At 36.1% G+C, this 25,153-nt stretch overlaps 2 protein-coding genes and 1 non-coding gene across 3 annotated transcripts; 2 read left to right on the top strand and 1 right to left on the bottom strand.

Moving 5' to 3' along the window:
* Positions 1-3,203: 3,203 nt before the first annotated feature.
* LOC145959031 (uncharacterized) lies at positions 3,204-4,460 on the top strand. The gene is made up of 3 exons (XM_083076930.1): positions 3,204-3,249; positions 4,068-4,394; positions 4,441-4,460. Exons 1-3 carry the CDS (start codon positions 3,204-3,206, stop codon positions 4,458-4,460), a joined length of 393 nt encoding a protein of 130 aa, XP_082933056.1.
* A 15,448-nt stretch (positions 4,461-19,908) lies between these two features.
* On the top strand, positions 19,909-21,594 carry LOC109791584 (uncharacterized). The gene has a single exon (XM_020350892.2). It carries the CDS (start codon positions 19,909-19,911, stop codon positions 21,592-21,594), a length of 1,686 nt encoding a protein of 561 aa, XP_020206481.2.
* Positions 21,595-24,666: 3,072 nt separating this feature from the next.
* Positions 24,667-24,773, bottom strand: LOC145949440 (small nucleolar RNA R71). The gene has a single exon (XR_014427647.1). It is a non-coding gene; the product is annotated as a small nucleolar RNA R71 (small nucleolar RNA).
* Between the last annotated feature and the right edge of the window lie 380 nt (positions 24,774-25,153).

Raw genomic sequence — 25,153 nt, 5'->3', positions numbered from 1 at the left:
TTCTATTGTGTAATTTCTTTCACTTTATGATAAAATCATCTTAATTTTTATTACTATAATATACTTTTATTTTCTGACTGAAAGATTTATTACTTTTTTATTCATTAAAGATGTCATAATTTAGTTTACAAATATAAGTTTTTTTTCAATTTTTATTTTAGTTTTTAACCATTTTGATCTTGTATATGTACATTGTGAGTTGGTAGAAGATGATCCAAATTAAGAGGAATGAGAGTAAATGTAACACAAAGTTTTATTTTTTTTACTTAAACATATCTAATAAAAAAATAAACTTACTCGTATAAACTAGGGTTAGCCTAGTGGTTGGGTGGGGAGGGATTGGGATAGTTAAAATGATGAGGACTTAGGTTCAATCCTCACTGCGACCATCTTTGTAATCTTTCTTATCTTTGTTTTAAATGAACATAAAATTTAGAAGAGAAACAAAAGAAAACAAATAGTAATTATATTATCTTTATCTTAATAATTTATACAATTTTGTTTGTCTAATATTAAATAAGTTACTAAAAATTACAACGTCACACTTAAATATAATACCATACAAAAAAATTGTTAATCTATTTATGAGAAAATTTTAATTTATAAAAAAATAGGTATATTAAAATTTTTATCACAAAAATATATTTTTCTAAAAATTATATTTTTTAATAAAAAATATTATAAAATATTGTATTGCCCCCACTTAAGAAATTTTCTAGATCGGTCACTGCATCTATCTATGGTATTTCGCTGATAGATGTGGAAGGTGGTGACCAATGAATTTGGAGATGGAGCCATTCACTACTAGAAAAGTCATTTTCTTGCGCATTTTCTTACAATAAAATATTCGCAGAAATTTTTTGTGAATTTTCTTGTGATAATAATTTCACAATTTCTTTTACGAATTTATTTACAAAAATTAATTTACAGATATTTCTTACAAATTTTTTTATGAAAAATAATCTACAAGAATTTTTACAAATTTTGATACAATTTTAATGATCATAGAAAATTTTTTCTATCGTAAATATTTGCAAAAAATGTTGTAAGAATTTTATTTTGTTTCTTGTAGATTTTCTTGTAAAAATAAATTTGCAAGTAATGTTTACTAAATGGTAGAAAAATTTCGCAGGTAACTTTTCTTGTAGATTTTTCTGACAATTTTAATCTGCAAGAAAAATAAAAAAAATATTTAAATTTATAAATTTAATAGTTAAAATATTTTTAATTAAAAAATGTTATTTTATTAAATTATTTATAAATATATCATTATAATTAATTTTAATTTTAATTAAATTAAATATATAAAATTTTATAAATATGGTAAATTAATGGTAATGAGTTTTAATTTAATGATAATTTATAAAATTTTAAAATTAAAAGTATTTACTTAATAAAATATTATTTTACTAAATTATTTATAAACATTTCATAAAAATTATTTTTAATTTAAAAATATTAATAAATTAAATATTTATTTTAATTAAATGTATAAATTAATGATGATGAGTTTTAATTTAATGGTAGTTTTTAAAATAAAGTTATTTAATAAAAAACTAATTTTTTTAATATTGAATATTTTAAGAGTTAAAATAATTTATAATAATATAATTTTGTTGTTCAATATAATGAATTAATCATTTTTCTAAAGATATGATTTAATTAATATTTAAAGAAAACTTCAAGTACCATATCGCTTGGAAATAAAATAATTAAATAGTATATAAGTTGGAACAACACTTACTGTAGAAGTTGATTTGTATAGTTGAGTATTAGACTTATAATCTACAATTTAAGAGTTTAAAAGGTTATGTATCACATGTTGGAGACGTGAAAACAAATTTTTTAATGTTTCGAATGTAATTTTTTCGTAAAAAATTTGAATTTCTTGCGAAAAAATTTACAAAAACATATTATCCATAAAAGTATTATCTAAAGATAAAATTTCACAGAAAAATTTATAGGAATAATATTTAGTACGAAGAAATTATATGTAATAAGAGAAATTAGTGATTTGTGAAAAATTAATATTCCAGCCAAGTTAATTAAAGACTTCCATTGACGTTCTTGTCAGGATAGTCTTCCCGCTAGATTGAACTTATAGGCTCATGATGTTCAATGTTCGAAAACTTTTGTCGGGTGCAACAATCAACTAGAAAATGTTATATTTATTTATATAATTATTCTCTATTTTTATTATTATTATTATGGATTAACATTAATTAATAAATTATATTTATATATTAATATCAATTATATTGCATACTATTGTCAATTTATGGATAATGCTTATTGGGCTTTTGATAAATAGTCTGTGATGGGTTGGACTATTAAGTAGCCTGTTGAGAGGTCCCTGGTCTCTACTGGTAAGGATAAAGAACTGATATCCCATTAGTCAGTTCATAAGAAGAAATACATTTTGTCTTCTATTTTTCTACCTCCTATCAGGAAGAGAGCAGTCTTCTCTCACGTTGTTCAAGATCGATAAGAATGGATCCCTCGTTGATTCCGGGTACGCAATTCGTTCTAAATTCTACTCGTACATACTATAATATTGTATCTTACGTTATTCATTGTCTGATGATCACTATAATGTATAACAATTGGTATCAGAGCTTGTAAGATACAGATTATGGTTGTTTTTGGTTATAAAATTTGTATCCAATGAATCCTATAATTATATTGATAAAATTATTTATTGATTGTGCATAAAATTTAAAAAAAATAAAAATAAAAATAAAAATTAGGGATTTTCATTGTAGAATATTAGTCATTTTCCATAGCAGATTTTTATTCGATGTCTTTGTCATGATATTATGCGACAAGTTTATTAGGTATATCTTATTGATAATTGGAGTGTGCTTCTGTTCTCGTTTTTCTCTTTGCCCTTTCAACTCCTAATCGAGTTTTATTTTATTTTATTTTATTTTATTTTGAACTATTGTATCGGTAATTTGATTAATATTAAATACACAATAAATTTTTATAAATGTATTGTTTATGACTCGGTCGTTTGCGCATCATAACAATTGAATTAATTTTTCCATGATGAGCGTTTTCATTGCAGCCGTGTTAGTTACCATTTTTTATTGCCTTTATGTTATATTTATTTATTTATTGTAATTGTAATTATTTTGAGAAAAATGATTGTGGATTATGAGGCATTGTGAGTGGGCCTACGCGGTTTGCTGGGCTCAGGGGCCATGGCTGCATCTCTGCAAAAGATGACATCTCTGCTGGTGAACGAAAGTATGACATCTTTTTCAGTTCACTACAAAAGATTCAGGAGCCTAATACAATTATAAAAATCAAATTCAAAGTTTGGGACTTTTAGTTAATGCTTTTGTCAAATAAATTAAAAATAAAAAATAAATAAGTCAAAGTAAAGAGCTAATTAATAATCACGTACATTTCATCGATCACGAGTATTTACGAGCTGGTACTTGTTTATATAAATTAATATTATACTTTCAGAATTTGGGTATGAAATTTTAAATAACATGCTAGTATATTGTACTATCTTTGACAGCATGTTTATACTCTAATTAATTTTTTTTAACCCTTAATTGTATCAATAATTATTTATTTTGTACTTATTTCATATGTTGTTCATGCATAATATAATTTTATTATATTTTTAAGCATGAGTAATATAATTTTATATGATTGTGAGCTCACCTATCGTGGGTATAGTTATATAAAATTTGGGTGAATGAAATAATTTAATTATTTCTCTAATTAATTTTATATTACATTAATGATAATTATGCCCCATCGGTATTTTGTTGTTAATGTATTTTGGTATTATGATACAATGCATTTTTTAATTTTTTTTATTATGTGAATTATTTGTCAAATACCCTATCGGTATTAGATTTTTTTTTTTTATTTATGCGTTGTATTTTGTATTTCTTATTTGTTATGGTTCGGGACCCTTAGGCGGGATCATAATGAATGAGAAATTTTATATTATAGGTAGGTTTGGCTGTGTATTCAGAAACATTTAATTTTTTTTTATTGCATAATGATTGTGCATATTAAATGTTTCTTTGTTGTTTTGATACCAGCTTCTTTGCCTATGCAATTGACTTCGGTCAAAACTTTGAATGGGACAAATTTTGAGGACTGGAAAGAATCTCTGGATTTATATTTGGCAACTACTAATATGGACTTTTCTTTGAGAGAGGAAGAGCCTCCAACTCTTACTCCTGAGTCCACTATTGCCGAGAAGGCTTCTCGTGAGAAATGGGAACACTCAAATAGAGTGTGTCTGATGGTGATGAAATACACTATGGAGAAGTCTATTCGACAAAGCATTCCAGAAAATGATACGGCTAAGGATTTTCTAAGGTCAGTTGGAGAGAAATTTAAGACTTTTGACAAAGCTCAAAAGGGTCAGTATCTGTCTCTTCTTGAGAAGAGCAAATATGATGGTGTCAGTGGTGTTCGTGAGCATATGATGAAGCTTGTACACTGTAACACCCCAGTTTTCAATAAAGTTATTATTATTATTATAATAATAATAATTATTATTATATGATATTTGGTCATAATTATTTTAATAATTATAGAAGAATATTATTTTGTACGTTTTAAATAATTATTGTTTTGGACAATTATTTTGTACGTATTAAATAAGTATTTTTTATTAGCATATTTAAATAAATATTTATATGTTTTAAGAGAAGGTTGATTTTATATGATATTTTGTTATTGAAATTATATTATTATATTTTGGGTCAGAAATATAATATTATTATAGAGGAAAAATATTTTATAATATACATGTATTTATTTTATTTAATTGTTTTGAGGAAAAAGAGAAGTGAGTTAGAAGAGAAGGAAAATAGGGTTGACCCAGCCCAATGGATTAATTATAAGGAGTCAGGTAGCGTTAACCCTATCTACCTCATTTGCGTTTGGAAGGGTTAGGAAAAAAAAAGGAGAAACAAAGAGCTCTAAGGAAGAGTACTCAGGAACGACCTTAGATCACACCTTTGTCTTCTGCTCATCCAGGTAAGGGGGGAGTGAGAAACCTCGCTCTGGGTGTGGGATTGTATGCTGGGTAGTGGGATTGGCCCCCAATCCTGTGTTTGCTGTATTTTTATGTATGCTCATGTATGAGGGGTTTCTCCCAATTATATCTGTTTTGCTTATTATTTTTCTATTTTGCCTTCTGATTACTTTGTTGTGTTCCTTGTTGGATGTGATGCATGAGTATGTGGTTAATTTTGAAAATAAATATGTTTTAATATGATCTAGAGTGCTCTATGGGTTCCTGCGGGAAACCCTATGAGAAATAGGCGAAATATGAAATATTTTCTGTTTTGATTTCTGATTTTTCTGTTATGTTCCTTGTTTGATGAGATGTAAAATTATGTATTTAATTTTGTAAATAAACGAGTTTTGATATAAATTAAAGTGCTCTGTGGAGGCTTTGTGAATATGATGATGTAAAGTGAAATGTGATCGAGACATGGGATATGAAATGTGATAATGAAATATGATGACGAAATGCGATGATGTGATATGACCATGGGAAATGATAATGTGATATGAGAATGCATAGAGTCTTGATTGACATGCATCATTTGCATAAGTGTTTTAAGGGTACGATATGGAATACATCGCCAGAGAAGGCCCCCTAGTGTAAAAGCTTTGGGGATTAGTCCTTGGGGATAGCTCGGTTTGGAAGTCCCAGTCTCGCCCATTGTGTGCATGGGATGTATCTTGCGCGGCTTAGCTATCCCGACGAGACTCTGGTAGTATATCCTTCTAGTGAGAGTGCACAGAGGGTGTGACCCGGCATGTACTCCTAGACTACTCTTCGTGTATTGCTAGCGGCAATATGCCATGTGATGTTTTACTGGCGCCACATGCATGATAATATGTCGTCCGTGTCCATGCATATGCATTCTTAATGTTATATGATAAAGTGATGGTTTATGTCTTGGATGAGTGTGATGTTATTATTAATTTATCTATGTTATACTTATTTTGTTTGTGTTTGGCTATTCGGCGTATATTTCTACACTGTGAGCCAGAGTGAGATGTTTCTCACTCCCTTTTCTCGTGTTGTTTTGCTGTGACTATTATACAGGTGATCATCAGTGTGAGGCTGAGGATGTTGGTGATGAAGCTTAGGCTTCTATGTTGGGTTTTGCTCTGATAGGACATGTGACATCGGGACATAGATAGGATTAGTTTAAAATGTTCTTATTAAATTATTTTGGAAAATTCAGTTTTATTTCTTTGTAATTTTACTGGCATGTTATTTGGATTAAGTTTATAAATGTGAACTCTTTACCCTTACGTGGTTGGAAATTTGATTTTTATTGATGAAAATTTTTATTTGTTTATAATTATTGTATATGTATGTTGGGGTAGAGGGTGTCACATTAAGTGGTATCAGAGCAGGTCGATCCAATCGACCGTGTGTGTTATGTGCTTATCACCACTCTGTTGTGTGCTCTGACTATGTCTTGTTTGTTGTGTACTATGATGATGTTTTGCTTTGATGTTGATGATGTTCTTCTTGTGTTGATATTGTTGAGTTTGATATTGTTAAGTTATTTTGTAATTAGAAGAATGATAGTCATGATAGTGTTAGCTAATACCATTATGATCGCTCTTCTTCATTTTTATGATTGCTTATTTGTTTGATACTTCTTACTTACGTAAGAAGTAGTTGTTGAGTGATATCGCTTGTGTTGCAAGCATATGTGCGAGTAGTGGTAGACGAGATATTGTGCTAATATTGTAGGAACTATTGAGGCCTTAGCTTTGGTTAAGACATTAATTTTTTTTTAGTGTATTAAGAGTTTACGATTGGTGGAATTTTTGAAAGCTATAGTTGTAGCGATTGAATCCAAGGATGATGTATGTTGAGAATTGGAGTTTTGGTATTCTTAAGGAGAGATTGAAGTGTTGATGATTTCTAGAGTTTGATGGTTGTATGTTGACCTTTTATGGTTTAGGTAGTATGTGAATTTTATTTTCTAAGCCTTTTATACTGAATATGTGAGTTGTTTTGGTTTAGGATTGTAGTGGAAAACTTGAATATGAAGTTGAGGTGTGAGTTTGGAAGGGTTGAGGTATTTTTGTGGCCTTAGATATATTGATACACTAATGCTGTTTGGTGTAGAGGATATTTTCGCTGCAGTTTTGTTGTGCCAGTATGAGTACCGTATTGACAAATTTAGATTTTATGGTCTTCACAAAAGTTGTAGCCTTAGACGTTATCTTTCCAATGGAACTGGAATCAGGTAAATCGGAGGTCTAGAACTCCAGTTATAGCTACTTTGGTGATCAAAGGTCTAGCCGCAAGCGCTGAATATATTGGCTGCGGTTTTTGAAATTTTGAGCTAAGAAGATGATCTTTTTAGAATCTTATGTCTTCGTAGGAGTTGTAGCTTATTCTCTTAGCTTTCTTTTGAGATAGGTTTGAGATCATTTGGATGAGTATAACTCTCTAGGTATCATTTTCTTTGATCGTTGTTGAAGGGATATGTATGGTATCATGATATTTTTGAATCGTTAGGCAATGCAAGGATAAAAAATTGATTTTGTTAAGATGTTTTGGGGTGTTTTCATATGGATTGAGAGGTTGTTTAAGGCTGTATGATGCTATGTGGTAAAGGTTGTTCATGTACATACTTATGGATGGTATATATGAAGGTTTAATGTAGGTATTCTAATATGATTTAATATGCATGTATGTTGATATGTGGATAGATGACCTTAGGGATCAATTGGTGAATGTCATGTGGTTAGTGAGATTGATCTTAGGGTGTGATATGATCATATTGTAGTTGAGGGTGGAAATATATCCAAGGTTGTATGTTATGTTATCTAAGTATTACTATTTTATTTTATCTTATTTTTTTTATTATTTTTATTTGTATGAGATACGTTTTCTAGTTCCTGTAAATTCCAGTTGAGGTAAACATGGATCTGTCTCAGGTAGAAGTTGTGTTTAAGTGGGGAGATATCTAAACCAGTTAGTGAGGATAAGAGTTTTATGAGGTTAGCTTATTATTATTGGAGATTTATTGAAGGAATTTCTAAGATAACATTGTCCTTAACTACGTTCACTAGGAGGAACATTGTCTTTATGTGGGATAGTAAGTATGAGAGTAGTTCCAATTCTTAACGAAAGATTGACTAGTGTTGATACTACTAGATTTTAGTAAGTCTTTTTATGGTATATAGTAGTACTTATAAGATGAATTTGGATGCATTGTTGATGCAAGAAGGAAAGGTAGTAGCTTATGTTTCTAGGCAATTGAAAATTCATGAGAGGAACTACCTTATCTATGAGTTAGTGGTTATGATATTACATTAAGATTTGGAGACACTACCTATATGATTCTAAGCTTGAGGTATTTAGTGATTGTTAGAGTCTTAAATATATTTTGACCAAAAGAGATAGTTGGAATTTCTTAAGGACTAGGATTTTAATCTCAGTTGCTATCTAGGTAAAGGCAATGTGGTGACAGATGTCTTGAGTAGGATGATCTTTCATCTATCATTTTGATGATTTAAAGGTTAAATTTGATTGAAGAGTTTAGAGATTTAAGCTTGATTTGTGAGCTTACCCTTAGAAGCATTGAATTGAGTATGTCGAAGGTGACTAGTGAATTAATGGATGAGATTAGAGGAGCCTATGAGTTAGATCTTTTCTTAGTGAACCAAGTGGAGAGGATTGGTAAGGGTATAGATAGCCCTTTTCGAGTGGAAGTTGATGGTGTTTTGTGGTTTCAGGATAGAATCTATGTGTCTAATAATCCCGAATTAAGGAAGATGTTCTTAGAAAAAGGCAATAAGAGTACTCTTAGTATTTCACTTAGGAGCTATTAGATGGATTAGGACCTTAGGAGGATGTATGAGAGTAGCGTAGCGGAAGCGTGGTGGTCTAAGGTGAAGAGAGGAGTAGAGGAAGTTGTGAACTTGTGTGTAGTATTCCAAAAGCCTAAGGTGGAACATTAGAAAGTCTAATGCAGGAGACATATCCATTTTTATTTACTTCAGGTAATTTCGAGGACGAAATTTTTAAAAGGAGGGGAGAATTGTAACACCCCAGTTTTCAATAAAGTTATTATTATTATAATAATAATAATAATTATTATTATATGATATTTGGTCATAATTATTTTAATAATTATAGAAGAATATTATTTTGTACGTTTTAAATAATTATTGTTTTGGACAATTATTTTGTACGTATTAAATAAGTATTTTTTATTAGCATATTTAAATAAATATTTATATGTTTTAAGAGAAGGTTGATTTTATATGATATTTTGTTATTGAAATTATATTATTATATTTTGGGTCAGAAATATAATATTATTATAGAGGAAAAATATTTTATAATATACATGTATTTATTTTATTTAATTATTTTGAGGAAAAAGAGAAGTGAGTTAGAAGAGAAGGAAAATAGGGTTGACCCAGCCCAATGGATTAATTATAAGGAGTCAGGTAGCGTTAACCCTATCTACCTCATTTGCGTTTGGAAGGGTTAGGAAAAAAAAAGGAGAAACAAAGAGCTCTAAGGAAGAGTACTCAGGAACGACCTTAGATCACACCTTTGTCTTCTGCTCATCCAGGTAAGGGGGGAGTGAGAAACCTCGCTCTGAGTGTGGGATTGTATGCTGGGTAGTGGGATTGGCCCCCAATCCTGTGTTTGGTGTATTTTTATGTATGCTCATGTATGAGGGGTTTCTCCCAATTGTATCTGTTTTGCTTATTATTTTTCTTATATGCAATTAATTGTATGACTTGAGATCTCTATGGGTTCCTATGGGAAACCCTATGAGAAAATAGGCAAAATATGAATGTTTTCTATTTTGCCTTCTGATTACTTTGTTGTGTTCCTTGTTGGATGTGATGCATGAGTATGTGGTTAATTTTGAAAATAAATATGTTTTAATATGATCTAGAGTGCTCTATGGGTTCCTGCGGGAAACCCTATGAGAAATAGGCGAAATATGAAATATTTTCTGTTTTGATTTCTGATTTTTCTGTTATGTTCCTTGTTTGATGAGATGTAAAATTATGTATTTAATTTTGTAAATAAACGAGTTTTGATATAAATTAAAGTGCTCTGTGGAGGCTTTGTGAATATGATGATGTAAAGTGAAATGTGATTGAGACATGGGATATGAAATGTGATAATGAAATATGATGACGAAATGCGATGATGTGATATGACCATGGGAAATGATAATGTGATATGAGAATGCATAGAGTCTTGATTGACATGCATCATTTGCATAAGTGTTTTAAGGGTACGATATGGAATACACCGCCAGAGAAGGCCCCCTAATGTAAAAGCTTTGGGGATTAGTCCTTGGGGATAACTCGGTTTGGAAGTCCCAGTCTCGCCCATTGTGTGCATGGGATGTATCTTGCGCGGCTTAGCTATCCCGACGAGACTCTGGTAGTATATCCTTCTAGTGAGAGTGCGCAGAGGGTGTGACCCGGCATGTACTCCTAGACTACTCTTCGTGTATTGCTAGCGGCAATATGCCATGTGATGTTTTACTGGCGCCACATGCATGATAATATGTAGTCCGTGTTCATGCATATGCATTCTTAATGTTATATGATAAAGTGATGGTTTATGTCTTGGATGAGTGTGATGTTATTATTAATTTATCTATGTTATACTTATTTTGTTTGTGTTTGGCTATTCGGCGTATATTTCTACACTGTGAGCCAGAGTGAGATGTTTCTCACTCCCTTTTCTCGTGTTGTTTTGCTGTGACTATTATACAGGTGATCATCAGTGTGAGGCTGAGGATGTTGGTGATGAAGCTTAGGCTTCTATGTTGGGTTTTGCTCTGATAGGACATGTGACATCGGGACATAGATAAGATTAGTTTAAAATGTTCTTATTAAATTATTTTGGAAAATTCAGTTTTATTTCTTTGTAATTTTACTGGCATGTTATTTGGATTAAGTTTATAAATGTGAACTCTTTACCTTTACGTGGTTGGAAATTTGATTTTTATTGATGAAAATTTTTATTTGTTTATAATTATTGTATATGTATGTTGGGGTAGAGGGTGTCACATACACTACTATAACAAGCTCAGGTCTCTAAAGGTGGAGCTTGGTGAGAGTTATTTGATTTGGCAGGTTTTTGAATCTCTTCCTTCTCAGTTTGATGTGTTAAAAACTTCTTACAACACTCAAAAAGAGGAGTGGACAATTGATGAGATGATTGCCATTGTTTCCCAAGAGGAAGCATCAATTAAAAAGACCAAGTCTCATAGTGTGCAATTTATCGCTTCTACTTCTGGCACTAAACATATGAAGAAGGGTTTCAAAGGAAAGTCTCATTTTGAAAAGGCGAACACAGGGAAAGCACCAATGCATTTGGAGCCTAAGAAGAAGCGTTTCAAGGGGAATTGTGCCTATTGCAGGAAATTTGGGCACAAGATAGATGGTTGTTATCTTCTTAAGAAGAAGAATACTAATAAGGAAGGTATACTCCTATTTGCTCTAGCTTGTTTTGAATCTAATGTGGTTAATGTTCCTCCAAATTCTTGGTGGTTAGACTCGGGTGCCACTATTCATGTTGTGAATTCTTTACAGGGGTTCACAAGTCTGAGAAAACCAAGTGATGTTGAGTCCAAAGTTATCATGGGAGATGGAGCTAGAGCATCTGTTGAAGATATAGGAGTAGTGTCTTTATGTTTACCTTCTGGACATGTTTTGTTATTAAAAGATGTTGTTTATGTACCTTCCATGAGAAGGAATTTGATTTCAGTTTCAGCTTTAGACAAATGTGGCTACACTTTTGAATTTGGTAATGGTAAACTTGCTGTTTGTTTCAATTCCATTACTGTTGGTTCAGGAGTTTTATGTGATGGGCTTTACATGTTGAATCTGAATGACATGTCTGTTAATTCTGTTGTTGGGCATAAGCGTAGTAGAGTTGATAAAATTCCTCTATGTTGTGGCATAGACGTTTGGGGCATATTTCTAGACCTCGGATTGAGAGGTTGATTAAAGAGGGTATTCTTCATAATCTAGATTTTTCTGATTTTGGCACTTGTGTTGACTGCATTAAGGGCAAGCTTACTGCAAAAGTCAGAAATAAAGGTGCAAATAGGTGTGATGATGTGTTGCAGCTTATCCATACTGATATGTGTGGACCTATTACACCCATTGCCATGGGTGGATATAGGTATTTTATCACTTTCATAGATGATTATTCTAGATTTGGATGGATAGATCTTCTTCAGGAAAAGTCAAGTTCTTTGGATGCCTTTAAGTCTTTCAAAGTTGCTATCGAGTTGAAAACAGGAAAGAAGATCAAGTGTGTGAGGTTTGACAGAGGTGGAGAGTACTATGGCAGGTATGATGAGACTGGTAGAAATCCTGGACCTTTTGCTAGATTTCTTGATGAATGTGGGATTGAAGCTCAGTATACTATGCCCGGTACTCCACAACAGAATGGAGTTGCAGAAAGAAGGAATCGCACGCTTTTAGAAATGGTGAGATGTATGTTGAGCCATTCCTCTTTACCAGATTTCCTTTGGGGAGATGCCTTAAGGACTGCTGTGTACATTCTTAATCAAGTACCTAGTAAATCTGTTCCAAAGACTCCCTATGAGCTTATATCTGGGAAGAAGCCAAGTTTGAGACATTTTCATGTGTGGGGTTGTAAGGCAGAAGTGAGACCTTATAATCCTCAACTTAAAAAGCTGGATCCTAAAACTATCAGCGGTTTTTTTTATTGGTTATTGTGTGGGTTCTCGTGGTAGTAGATTTTATTGTCCTTCTCACTCTATGCGAGTTATTGAATCTGATCGTGCGATATTCTTTGAGGATGATTTGGACAATGGAAGCATTACACCACGACCAGTCACTCTCAGAGAAGATCGCGTTTTGGTTCCTATACCTCCTATTTCATTTCCTATAGATAATGTGATTCCTGTTGTTCATGATGGCAATGAAGTTGTTCCAAATAATTTTGATGTCACAATACCTGTAGTAGATGAACAAGTACATGATGATGTTGTTGAAGAGATCCCTTTGAGGAGATCTCAAAGAGTACGTAGGTCTTCTATACCTGATGATTATTTAGTTTATCTTCAAGAGCATGAATTTGATCTTAGTAATGTTGATGATCCTACCACTTTTAGAGAGGCTATCTCTAGTTCTTTTGCTTCTGATTGGTTAAATGCTATGCATGATGAGTTAGCTTCTATGGCCCATAATGATGTTTGGGATCTTGTGGATTTACCAGTTGGTTGTAAACCAGTTGGGTGCAAATGGGTCTTCAAAACTAAGCGTAGTCCAGATGGTAAAGTTGAGAGGTATAAAGCCAGACTTGTAGCAAAAGGCTATAGTCAGAGAGAAGGTATTGATTATAAGGAGACTTTCTCACCGGTCTCTACTAAGGATGCTTTTCGTGTTGTTATGGCTTTAGTAGCTCATTTTGATTTGGAGCTTCACCAGATGGATGTCAAAACGGCTTTTCTGAATGGAGATTTATTTGAGGAAGTTTATATGATTCAACCTGATGGCTTTGTTGAAAAAGGTAAGGAGCATTTGGTTTGTAGGTTGAAGAAGTCTATTTATGGACTGAGACAAGCTTCTAGACAATGGTATTTGAAATTTGATCAGGTGGTCACTTCTTTTGGCTTCAAGGAAAATGCCGCAGATCAGTGCATTTACTTGAAGACTAGTGGGAGCCATTTCATCATTCTTGTCTTATATGTTGATGATATTCTTCTTGCTAGTAGTAGTGTTGAACTTTTGACTGAGACAAAATTTATGTTAAATAGCCACTTTGATATGAAGAACCTTGGTGATGCCTCTGTTGTTATAGGCATTCAAATTTTCCGTGATAGGTCACGTGGCATGCTTGGATTGTCTCAAAGAGGGTATATTGATAAAATCCTCAAACGGTTCAACATGCATTCTTGCTCTCCATGTGTTGCACCTGTTCAAAAAGGTGACAAACTCTCTAAATCTCAATGTCCTCAAAATGATAATGATAGAGTTGAAATGGAAAAGGTTCCATATGCTTCCGCTGTTGGCAGTTTGATGTATGCTCAAGTTTGTACTCGTCCCGATATTGCTTTTGTTGTTAATGCTTTAGGGAGATACTTGAGTGACCCCGGTTTGGGTCATTGGAAAGCCGTTAAAAAGGTCTTTCGATATTTGCAGGGAACTAAGGATCATATGTTGACCTATAAGAAGTCTGATCAACTTCAGGTCATTGGTTATTCTGATTCTGATTTTGCTGGTTGCCCTGACGATCGAAAATCTACTTCCGGCTTTGTTTTTATGATGGCAGGAGGAGCTATTTCTTGGAAGAGTGTTAAACAGACTCTTACAGCTACTTCTACCATGGAAGCAAAGTATGTCGCTTGTTATGAGGCTACTTGTCAAGCTGTGTGGCTTAAAAATTTGATTTCTGGCTTTCATGTTGTTGAAAGTATTTCTAGGCCACTTGTGATATATTGCAACAATACTGCTGCTGTGCATTTCTCTCAAAACAATAGAAGTTCTACTCGCTCAAAGCATTTTGATATAAAATTTCTATTTGTTAGAGAGAAAGTTTTGGATTCTCAGACTCGAATTGAGTATATTGCTACAGAAAATATGTTAGCAGATCCAATGACTAAAGGCTTAGCTATTGGAATTTTTCAAAATCATGTAACTCATATGGGTGTGGTTAAGTTTTTTGATGTATTGGATTAGTGGGAGTCTGAAATTTACATTTTATTATTATGGTTTTCATGAGATGTAAATTTATCAATGACATCGTTTTCATTACATCTCTTTTAGCATATAAAATTGCTTGGACCATTTTTGGGATCACATATTTTATTATGTTTCTCATTATCCATTATTTATGAAATATAAGCATAAGGTATGTATCCCTATCGGAAACTATCTTTGTGATTCATGTTTATATTTCTTATATTGTTAATTGATATATGTGCTTGTGTAGTAATTGGTATATTTAATTTATTGATTAATGTTATCCAAGTGGGAGAATGTTATATTTATTTATATAATTATTCTCTATTTTTATTATTATTATTATGGATTAACATTAATTAATAAATTATATTTATATATTAATATCAATTATATTGCATACTATTGTCAATTTATGGATAATGCTTATTGGGCTTTTGATAAATAGTCTGTGATGGGTTGGACTATTAAGTAGCCCGTTGAGAGGTCCCTGGTCTCTACTGGTAAGGATAAAGAACTGATATCCCATTAGTCAGTTCATAAGAAGAAATACATTTTGTCTTCTATTTTTCTACCTCCTATCAGGAAGAGAGCAGTCTTCTCTCACGTTGTTCAAGATCGATAAGAATGGATCCCTCGTTGATTCTGGGTACGCAATTCGTTCTAAATTCTACTCGTACATACTGTAATATTGTATCTTACGTTATTCATTGTCTGATGATCACTATAATGTATAACAGAAAACTCTTAGCACAACCTCATCATTGGTTGTACCTATGCTCAGCAGTGTTGAAATGCCAACTCCGTGGTAGAAAAATTATCTTTGCTTCATAATGAAATGGAGAGTCTCGCCATGCTAACGTGGAGCATGTGGACTAGTAGAAACAGGAAACTCCAGGATGGAACGAATAGGAATTATCAGGAAATCATCCTGAGAGCTAAAAAATACGCTTGCACAATGGATCCAGGCCCACAAGAACATAGAATGTCTAGCTTGCCCAGTTAGAGTCCTAAAGTTGGTGGGCTCAAGTGCAACATAGATGTGGCACTGTTTGTAGTTAAGGGGTCCTTCAGTGTTGGCTTCTGCTTTTGCAACCATGATGGATCCTTTGTGAAGGCTTAGGAATGGTCTCTTCCCATTTCTTCCGGACCCGCACGAACATGAGGCTCTTGCACTGCATAAAGCTCTTAAGTGGGCCATTAGCCTTAATCTGGAGTTGGTCACATATTAAGGTTGATTGCAAGAGGGTAGCTTCTAGCATTAACAACCATCTCAAAGATATTTCTGAGTTTGAAACCATTATTCATAAATGTAGATTGTTACTTGATAACTTAAGAAACAGTATGGTCAATTTTACTAATAGAAAAGCGAATTCGGTGGCCATAATTTGGCTAAGTTAGCTGATTCTCATGTTCGTCTGTACGACTTTAACTATAGGTCTTATTACATTGTTCAATAGATTATTAATGAAATTCATTTTGTTTTTATCAACTAAAGGAAAAAGCAAGAGAACATCAACACTTAAGTAGTAAATCAAACTTGTTATTTCACTCAATATATGACTCGTAGTATTTGTGCTAAAGTGAATTAGACGATTAATGATTGTTTCTTTAAAAATAAATATTGATTAGAAGATTTGAAAACATATAAATCACAGTAATTTGAGGAAGATGAATCACCATGTGATTATGAAAAAAACTTTATTCATAAGTTTGTAACTGTACTAGTATGGCCATTCGGCCACCTAGTGACCGGCATCCGAATGGCCGAACCAGGTGGCCGACCGCCGATCGGCCACCAGATGGTCCATAAGCTAAGGTTATTCCCAAGCAAGAGTTAACAATTACCTTTAATTAGGGATTAAGAGTTAATTACACTAATAAGCCGATTAGAGGCATATTACCTAATATGGTAATCATGTTGCAGGGCCCATGGTAATCCGAGCCCATAAATGTTAGTATAAATAGCTCATGTCATAAGGTAACGTCACTGTTTATTAATTATCCTAGATATTCGTGCTTGTCCTGACTTGAGCGTTGGAGTGCCTTTTGCAGGTACCAACCCTTTCACCAGCATATCGGATCGGAGTTCTCGTTCGGCCCTCAGACTACGAGAAGATCACTGGTGTACCCCTTTTGACAGGTACATTTGGCGCCCACCGTGGGGCCAAACTGAGACGATTGTGAAGATTAGTTGAGCAAGACAATGGCGATAACAAGGAGAACGAATACGGTAGAACAACAGCCCGAGGAGGAGCGTGTTGAAGTGGTGGACGAGACCGATCTCTCTGAAACCGTTCGTTTATTAAAATAGGAGATGGCCGCGATGAAACAACAGCGGGAGAAGGATGCGAAGGAGCTTTCGGCATTAAGAGCCGAAAACGAGGCACTAAGAAATGATTCGACCTGGAAACCCACTCAAGTGACCAACATGCCGACCCAGGGGTCCTATCAGTCTCATGAAGTCCATACCTCGGCTCCACATGCCTCGGCGGCGGCACCTCCAATAATCCTTTCGGCTCAACATACTGTTGGTCGTCCTACAGACTTGGCCACTGCTGGCTCGCATCGTCACCCTTTTACTCCTTCCATTATGCAACTCCCTTTAATGGATAACTGGAAATCCTTGCCTATTGATAAGTATGATGGTACAACAAATCCTGATGAACATTTGGATGTTTTTTTGACGCAAGTGACATTGAGTACAACAGATGATGCTGCCTTGTGTCGGATTTTTTCGACGTCTCTCAAAGGCAGGGCCCTGAGTTGGTTTACTCGACTCCCTTCCAACTCCATTGATTCGTTCAACACATTTGTCTTCCCAGTTCGCAATTCAGTTTGCAACGAGCCGACCTCATAGTTTGACATCTCTATCCCTGGTCAATCTTCGCCAGGACAAAAAAGAGTCCCTTCGGACATTTATGGATCGGTTCAACAAGACTGCTTTGGAAATTTGTGATCTCAATCCGGCTGTTGCACTGCATCACCTGACAACAGCTTTAAAGCCTGGGCCGTTTGTTAATAACATCTGTAAAAAGCCTCATTCGGACATGAATGATTTACAAAGGCGGGCCGATAAATATATGCAAATGGAAGAATTGGCTAAATATCGCAATCAAGCCCGAGCCGAACCATCGAGCAAGCCAGAGAAGCAAACAGAGCAACCATACAGGGGGCGAGGCAAGGAGATAACCCTTCGGGACCGACCCATGCGAGGACCGAAGTATACACACTATACCCCTCTCAACACAAGTCGATCCGCGGTGCTTCAACACGCGTTGGAATCGGAAGTACTGGCCATTCCGAAAAGGGCTTCCACTCCTCCACGCGATGATACCAGCAAATCTTGTCGGTATCACCGCAATCGTGGACATTCTACCGAGGAGTGCGCGACTCTCAGAGACAAAATTGAGGATTTAATCAAACAAGGTCGACTTCATAACTTTGTTGATCGGGTCGACTCATCTCGGTCCCGCCAATATCAGCCAAAACATGATCAGCCTCGGCAAGACCGTTCAGATAGACCTCGTCGCGAGCGAAGCCGATCACGTGATAGGAAAGATGAGCCTATAGCTTCTCATAGGCGAGTCATCAACACTATCGCAGGGGGATTTGCTGGCAGAGGCCCAACTTCTTCAGCCCAGAAGAGGCATTTGCGCGCCGTCTGATCGGTCAGCGCGGTCGACAGACAACCCATTCGGAGGTTACCAGCTATAACTTTCACTGATACCGATTTCCAAGGAATCGATCCCGTGCAGGATGATCCAATGGTAATTAGTGTTGAAATCCACAATTGCATAGTCAAAAAGACATTGGTAGATCAGGGTAGTTCAGCAGATATCTTGTATTGTTAGATCAGGGTATCTCCGACAATGAACTCATCCCATATGATGAGCCACTAGTCGGCTTCTTAGGAGAAAAAGTAAGTACAAGGGGGTACATTAAACTGTTCACTCGTTTTTGTTTTGACGAACAAGAGTATAAAGATATCCAGGTCAAGTATATAGTAGTGCATGCTAATACGTCTTACAACATTCTCCTGGGTCGGCCATCGTTAAATAGGTTGGGAGCTATAGTTTCCACACCACATTTGGCAATGAAATTCCCATCTGATAAGGGGAAAAACCTCACAATTCATGCCGATCAGAAGGCGGCCCGAGAATGTTACTTTGCTAGTTTGCGAGTAACCCCTGTTGAAGAAAAGCAAGCAAAATCAAAGAGAATTCATGTGGTACACCCTTCAGCAGCAGATACACCCCCAACCTGGGATTTGGATCCTAGAATGAATGAAGACGAAAGAATGGAGTCAACCGAGGAGAAGGTCGCTTTTCAAATCGGTTCAGAAGCGTCTCAAGTCACATATCTCGGGACCGGATTGCCTCAATCAGATCAATAAGCATTGGGCAAGATCATTCGGCAAAACAAAGATCTTTTTGCATGGGTACCCTCTGATATGCCAGGCATTGACCCAAAAGTGATGTGTCACAAATTATCTGTTTGCCGAGAGGCCAGGCCGGTAGCTCAACGGAAAAGGAAGATGGGAACTAAAAGAAAAATGGCTGTTGAGAAGGAGGTCACCAAGCTCCTCGAGGCAAAATTCATTCGGGAAGTCCAATACTCAACATGGTTAGAAAACGTAGTTATGGTCAAGAAGGCTAATGGGAAATGGCGGATGTGCACCGATTACACAAATCTGAACAAGGATTATCCGAAGGACGCCTACCCGTTGCCCAGCATTGACCGTTTGGTTGATGGGGCCTCCGGACACAATATATTGACCTTTCTTGATGCCTATTCAGGGTATAATCAGATACAGATGCATCCCCAGGACGAAGAAAAAACTGCTTTTATCACCGACTCGGCCAACTATTGTTATCGGGTAATGCCATTCGGCCTGAAGAATGCAGAAGCCACATATCAAAGACTCATGAACAAAGTGTTCAAATATCAAATCGGCAGAAACATGGAAGTCTATGTGGACGATATGGTCGTCAAGTCAAAGGACCTCCATATCCATTTCACGAATTTAATAGAGATATTCTGGCAGCTTCAGCAATATGATATGAGACTCAATCCCGAAAATGCACGTTCGGCATTGGAGGTGGCAAGTTCCTTGGTTTCATGCTTTCGCCTAGGGGTATCGAAGCCAACCCTGATAAGTGCCAAGCAATTATCAGCATGAGAAGTCCTCAAAATCTGAAAGAAGTACAACGGTTGGCAGGTCGGTTTACGGCATTGTCGAGATTTCTCCTATGTCTCACCGAAACAGTCAAACCAATCTTAAGTTTACTGAAAAAGGCACACAAGTTCGCATGGGCGGAAGAGTGTGAAGCGGCTTTCCAAGTATTGAAGCAACGTCTTGGAACACCTCCAATCCTTTCAAAACCTAACCCTCATTCAGACCTCATTGTCTACTTATGCGTTTCACATGAAGCCATCAGTGCGGTGTTAATACAAGAAAGTGAAACTCAAAGGCCTATCTATTTTGTCAGTCGAATGCTGCAGGATTCGGAAACAAGATATCAATTACTTGAAAAAGTAGCACTTGGCCTCGTTCATACGGCACGCAGGCTTCGGCAGTACTTTCAGGGGCATAAGATCGTTGTACGCATTGATTGTCCAATTGCTAAGGTTCTGAGGAAACCAGAGTTAGCGGGACGGATGATGGCATGGTCTATCGAATTGTCAGAATTTGACATATCATTCGAACCAAGAGGTCCGATCAAATCACAATGTTTGGTTGACTTCATCAATGAGTTACAGCCAACCGGACGTTTCGAGAATGATCAGTGGACGATTCATGTAGACGATTCGTCTAACAATCATGGCAGTGGAGCGGGGATAATTCTGGAAGGACCGACAAGCTTAACACTTGAGAAGTCACTTCGTTTCGCCTTTAAAGCCTCCAATAACCAAGCCGAATATGAGGCACTCTTGGCTGGATTACAACTAGCTCGGGAGGTAGGAGTTCGAAAACTTATCTGTTGGACTGATTCAAAAGTTGTGTCAGAGCAGGTAAATGATAATTTTCAGGTTAAGGACGCCCATTTGTTAAAATACTATCATACCTTCCGAAACATGTCCCAACATTTCGAGGAGGTTGTTGTGAAACACTGCCCCCGTGAAAACAATGAAAGAGCCGATCAGCTGGCTCGGTTGGCAACTAGCAACTGCAAGCCGGGGCAACTTCGAACTACCCTTCATCTTGAGCTTTCATCACCAAGCGTGGACATTACTGCTTGTTTGGCAATTTCCGAACCACCTATGACATGGATGACCGATATCGTGCGCTTTATTACCGAAGGCATTCAACCATCATGCCCTTCGGCAGCCAAAAAGTTGAGAACTCAAGCTGCAAGATTTTCAGTCGTAGGGGGAGAGCTTTATCGAAGAGGCTTTTCATCTCCGCTACTTAAATGTCTCGACCCCGAACAGGCCAACTACGTATTAAGGGAAATTCATGAGGGGATCTGCGAGTCTCACTCGGGGAGCAGAATGTTGGCAGCAAAAGTTCTTCGGGCCGGTTACTATTGGCCAACACTCAAAACTGATTGCATGGATTATGTCAAAAAATGCATCCAGTGCCAAAAGCATGGCAACTTAATACATGCATCAGCCGAGCAACTACACTCCATCAGTTCGCCTTGGCCATTCGCCCTTTGGGGCATGGATATACTAGGGCCTTTTCCTCTTGCCAAAGGACAATGCAAGTTCTTGCTAGTTGCAGTTGATTACTTTACCAAGTGGATCGAGGCCGAACCACTCGCCACTATCACAGCCAGTAATGTTCAAAAATTCCTTTGGAAGAGTATTGTTACGCGTTTCGGAATCCCCTATGCTATAATAACTGATAATGGACTCTAATTTGCCGATCACAAGTTCAATAAATTCCTCAAAGATCTGGGAATCAAACACTGATTCACATCAGTCGAACACCCCCAAGCGAATGGTCAAGCCGAGGCGGCCAACAAAGTAATTCTTTCGAAGTTAAAGAAACGCTTAGGGGATGCCAAAGGGGTCTGGGCAGAGGAGCTTCCGGAGGTACTATGGGCCTATCGTTGCACCCCTCAATCCACGACACAAGAAACCCCATTCAGGTTAACATACGGCACGAAAGCGATGATCCCAGTTGAAGTTGGGGAACCGTCATTCCGCCGAACACATTTTGACGAGGCTTCTAATGACACATCGCTTCGGGTCGAAGGTGATATGGTTGATGAGATGCGCGATCGGGCTCACCTTGTAGCCGAAGCGTGCAAACAAAGAATGACCCGGAGGTATAATTTCAACCTCACACGGCGTGATTTTAAGGAAAGGGACTTGGTATGGAGAGCATAAGGATTGGCGAGACGCAACCCCCGCGAAGGGAAGCTAGCAGCCAATTGGGATGGCCCCTTCAGAATACGACACAACCTTCAGAACGGAGCGTACAAATTAGAAGAACTCTCAGGAAAAACCATTCCTCGGACCTGGAACTCAACTCATTTAAAGATGTATTTTAGCTAGACATGCTTGTAACCGAAGGAAATTATCATCAATGTACATGCATGGTGCACTCTTTTCCTTGATCGGTCTTTTTCCCCTTATAAGAAAGTGAAAAGGGGTTTTGGCCGATAAGGTTTTTAATGAGGCACCCATAAATGAAATGCAGTTCAGTTCCTCCCTCTCATTCCTACTTTTTACTTGAATTCACACAAAAGGCTTCCCTCCCGAGTTGATCAACTCGGCCAAGGATGTGCCTTGGCAAAACACGCAAAAAGGCTTCCCTCCCGAGTTGATCAACTCGGCCAAGGATGTGCCTCGGCAAAACACGCAAAAGGCTTCCCTCCCGAGTGACCTCACTCGGCCAAGGATGTGCCTCGGATCTAAGCTAAAAAGGCTTCCCTCCCGAGTGACCCCACTCGGCCAAGGATGTGCCTCGGATCTATGTGATGTTGTGTATTTTACTCGTATTTTAGCACTTTAATTCACAAGAATTCATAGCATAATCATGCATATCTTTCATGTTTTTAATAAATTTTTATATCATTTTCCTATTTTATGCTTTTCTTGGTATGTGTTGTGTTTTCTCTGAGCAGGATCAAGATTTAAGAATTAAAGAGGAAATGCTGAGCTACAGGGAAAATCACGGCCGTGATTCTAAATCACGCCCGTGATTCACCAGAGAAAATCACGGCCGTGACTCCCAATCACACCCGTGAACGCCACTGACCCTTCATAGATGTGCTCCAGAGAAGATCACGGTCGTGATTCTCAGTCACGGCCGTGATTCACTTCGCGTCCCAGCTTTTTAAGTTTTATGTTTTATTTTTATTTTATCTTTGTAATTTTTATCTTGGTAGTTTTACCTTTTTACCCTTTTAGGTTATAAATTAGATGAGGTTAGCCTAGAACGGGGATTTTTGTTTCGGAGACAGTTTTTTTTAGTTTTTGACACTTGGAGAAGGTTGGGCGCCTGTGCCATCGACTCTAAGGTTTGCTTTTCTTTTATTCTTCTTTTCTTGGAGAACTACTATGAACTCCTGTGAGTAGTTTCCCTTTTTCTGGGACCAGGGCTTAGCCTCTGAGAACCTCTTTATTAATGCATTATTCAGTTTCTTAATTTTATTCCAATTCTTGATCTGTTCTTTTATATTTTATATATGAACTTTAATATTATTGTTTTCATAATAACATTAATTAAGGATGAACTGAGAGGAGAACTTGATTATAATTATGATAAACAATTAATCTTAATTTTCATAATCATAGATAATTAGGGATGAACTGAGAGGAGAACCTAATTATCGGAACCTAAAGGAACAGACTTGAGTGTTAAATCACGAGAGTTGATTTAAGCTTTCGAGGAGCAATAGATTAACAAAGATCTTAATGGGTTTAATTGAACGTAATTACCACAAGAGTAGAGATTAATTTTAATTAAACACGTCCTCGTAGCCTGAGAAGGTGCAAGGATTAAATTAGGTTAAGACTACCTTCAAGATGGAATAGAATTAATTAATGAAAATAATAATTCAATATTGTTGGAACTCTTTGTGCGAACCCTAGATTCCCGGAAATCTCCTTATCTTATCTTAAAGTTTTATCTTATTCATTAATTGCATTACTATCTCTTTTACCATCAAATCTGATCTTATCATCTCAAAACAAAAATTCAATCTGTTTTAAAATTCAAATTAAAATACTAGTAATTCTAGGTCAAACACGTAGTCCCTGTGATTCGATATTTATTACTTGACGACAACCGTACACTTGCGGTTTTCCATACATCAAGTTTTTGGCGCCGTTGCCGGGGACTACGTCTCTTGATTTAAATTACAATTATTTTAATTCGAATTTAAAAAAAAATAAAAAATAAAAAATTAAATAAATAAATAATTTTTTTTTTTAGTGTTTACTTCTCCAATTCAGATTTCACGGGTCACTTTCTTTTTTTTTTTTTTTTTTGCAAGTGCCTTAGGGTTAATGCAAAAGAGATCTGTACGTCTTGGGAAACCAACACCACTTGATCCTGAGATTGAAAGAACTCTCCTGAGAAGGAATAGAAACCTTTCTAGAGAATTTGACATGACTGCACAACGAGATAATTTACCGCTTCGGGATTACTCTGCACCCGTAGCTCGTGGGATACCTGGAGGGGAGATGCAAACTGGAGCTACTGTACCAGCTTCTCTGGTGAATATGCTCAAACAGAACACCTTTGGAGGACTACCATCAGAAGATCCTAATGACCACTTAGAGGGGTTCTTGGAAATCTGTGAGACCCAGCAATTTGATGATGAAGTTTCTGATGGAATGCGACTCCGCTTATTCTCACTCACCTTGAGAGATAAGGCAAAGGTGTGGCTAAGAACAGTGCCTAGAGAAAAGATAGCAACTTGGGAATTATGTGAAAGAGCTTTTCTAGAGAAATTCTTTCCTCCTTTTAAAACTAAAGAATTGAGGAAGAAAATCACTAATTTCCAACAAGGCACTGGAGAGACTATTTATGAAGCATGGGAGCGGTTCAAAGGATATCTTCAAGCATGCCCACAACATGGCTTCAACCGTTGGCTTACCATCCAATTTTTCTTTGAAGGATTGGACCAACAAAGCACCATGATATTAGACTCAGCAGCTGGAGGATCTTTCATGGGGAAACCTATTAATGACTGCATGATTATTTTGGAAAATGTAGCCTCAAATCACAGCCAATACAGTGAAAGAGAAGTCACAGCAAGGAAAGGAACTCCGGGGCGATATGAAGTGAACAATATTGAGTTACTCTTAGCAAAATTTGATACTCTTAATCAAAGATTAGACAAGATGGAAAAAGCTAAGGTTAATTCAGTGGCTACAAATCAAGTATGTGACCTTTGTAGGGAACAAGGGCACACTGCAGTAGATTGTACCTCAATTTTTACTGGAGAAAAAGAAGATACTA

This window comes from Cajanus cajan, chromosome 6 (genome assembly GCF_000230855.2).
Source record: "Cajanus cajan strain Asha chromosome 6, NIPB_CcT2T_4, whole genome shotgun sequence".
Classification (NCBI taxonomy): domain Eukaryota; kingdom Viridiplantae; phylum Streptophyta; class Magnoliopsida; order Fabales; family Fabaceae; genus Cajanus; species Cajanus cajan.
This window is presented reverse-complemented; position numbering and strand designations above follow the sequence as displayed.

What these genes read in the sequence shown, in the direction of transcription:
- LOC145959031 (XM_083076930.1), top strand. Translation starts at nt 3,204, where the DNA reads ATGGCTGCATCTCTGCAAAAGATGACATCTCTGCTGGTGAACGAAA. An exon ending in ATCTCTGCTGGTGAACGAAA is followed by an intron (nt 3,250 to 4,067) that starts GTATGACATCTT and finishes TTTTGATACCAG; the next exon opens with CTTCTTTGCCTATGCAATTG. An exon ending in TTTTGACAAAGCTCAAAAGG is followed by an intron (nt 4,395 to 4,440) that starts GTCAGTATCTGT and finishes TGATGGTGTCAG; the next exon opens with TGGTGTTCGTGAGCATATGA.
- LOC109791584 (XM_020350892.2), top strand. Translation starts at nt 19,909, where the DNA reads ATGAGAAGTCCTCAAAATCTGAAAGAAGTACAACGGTTGGCAGGTCGG.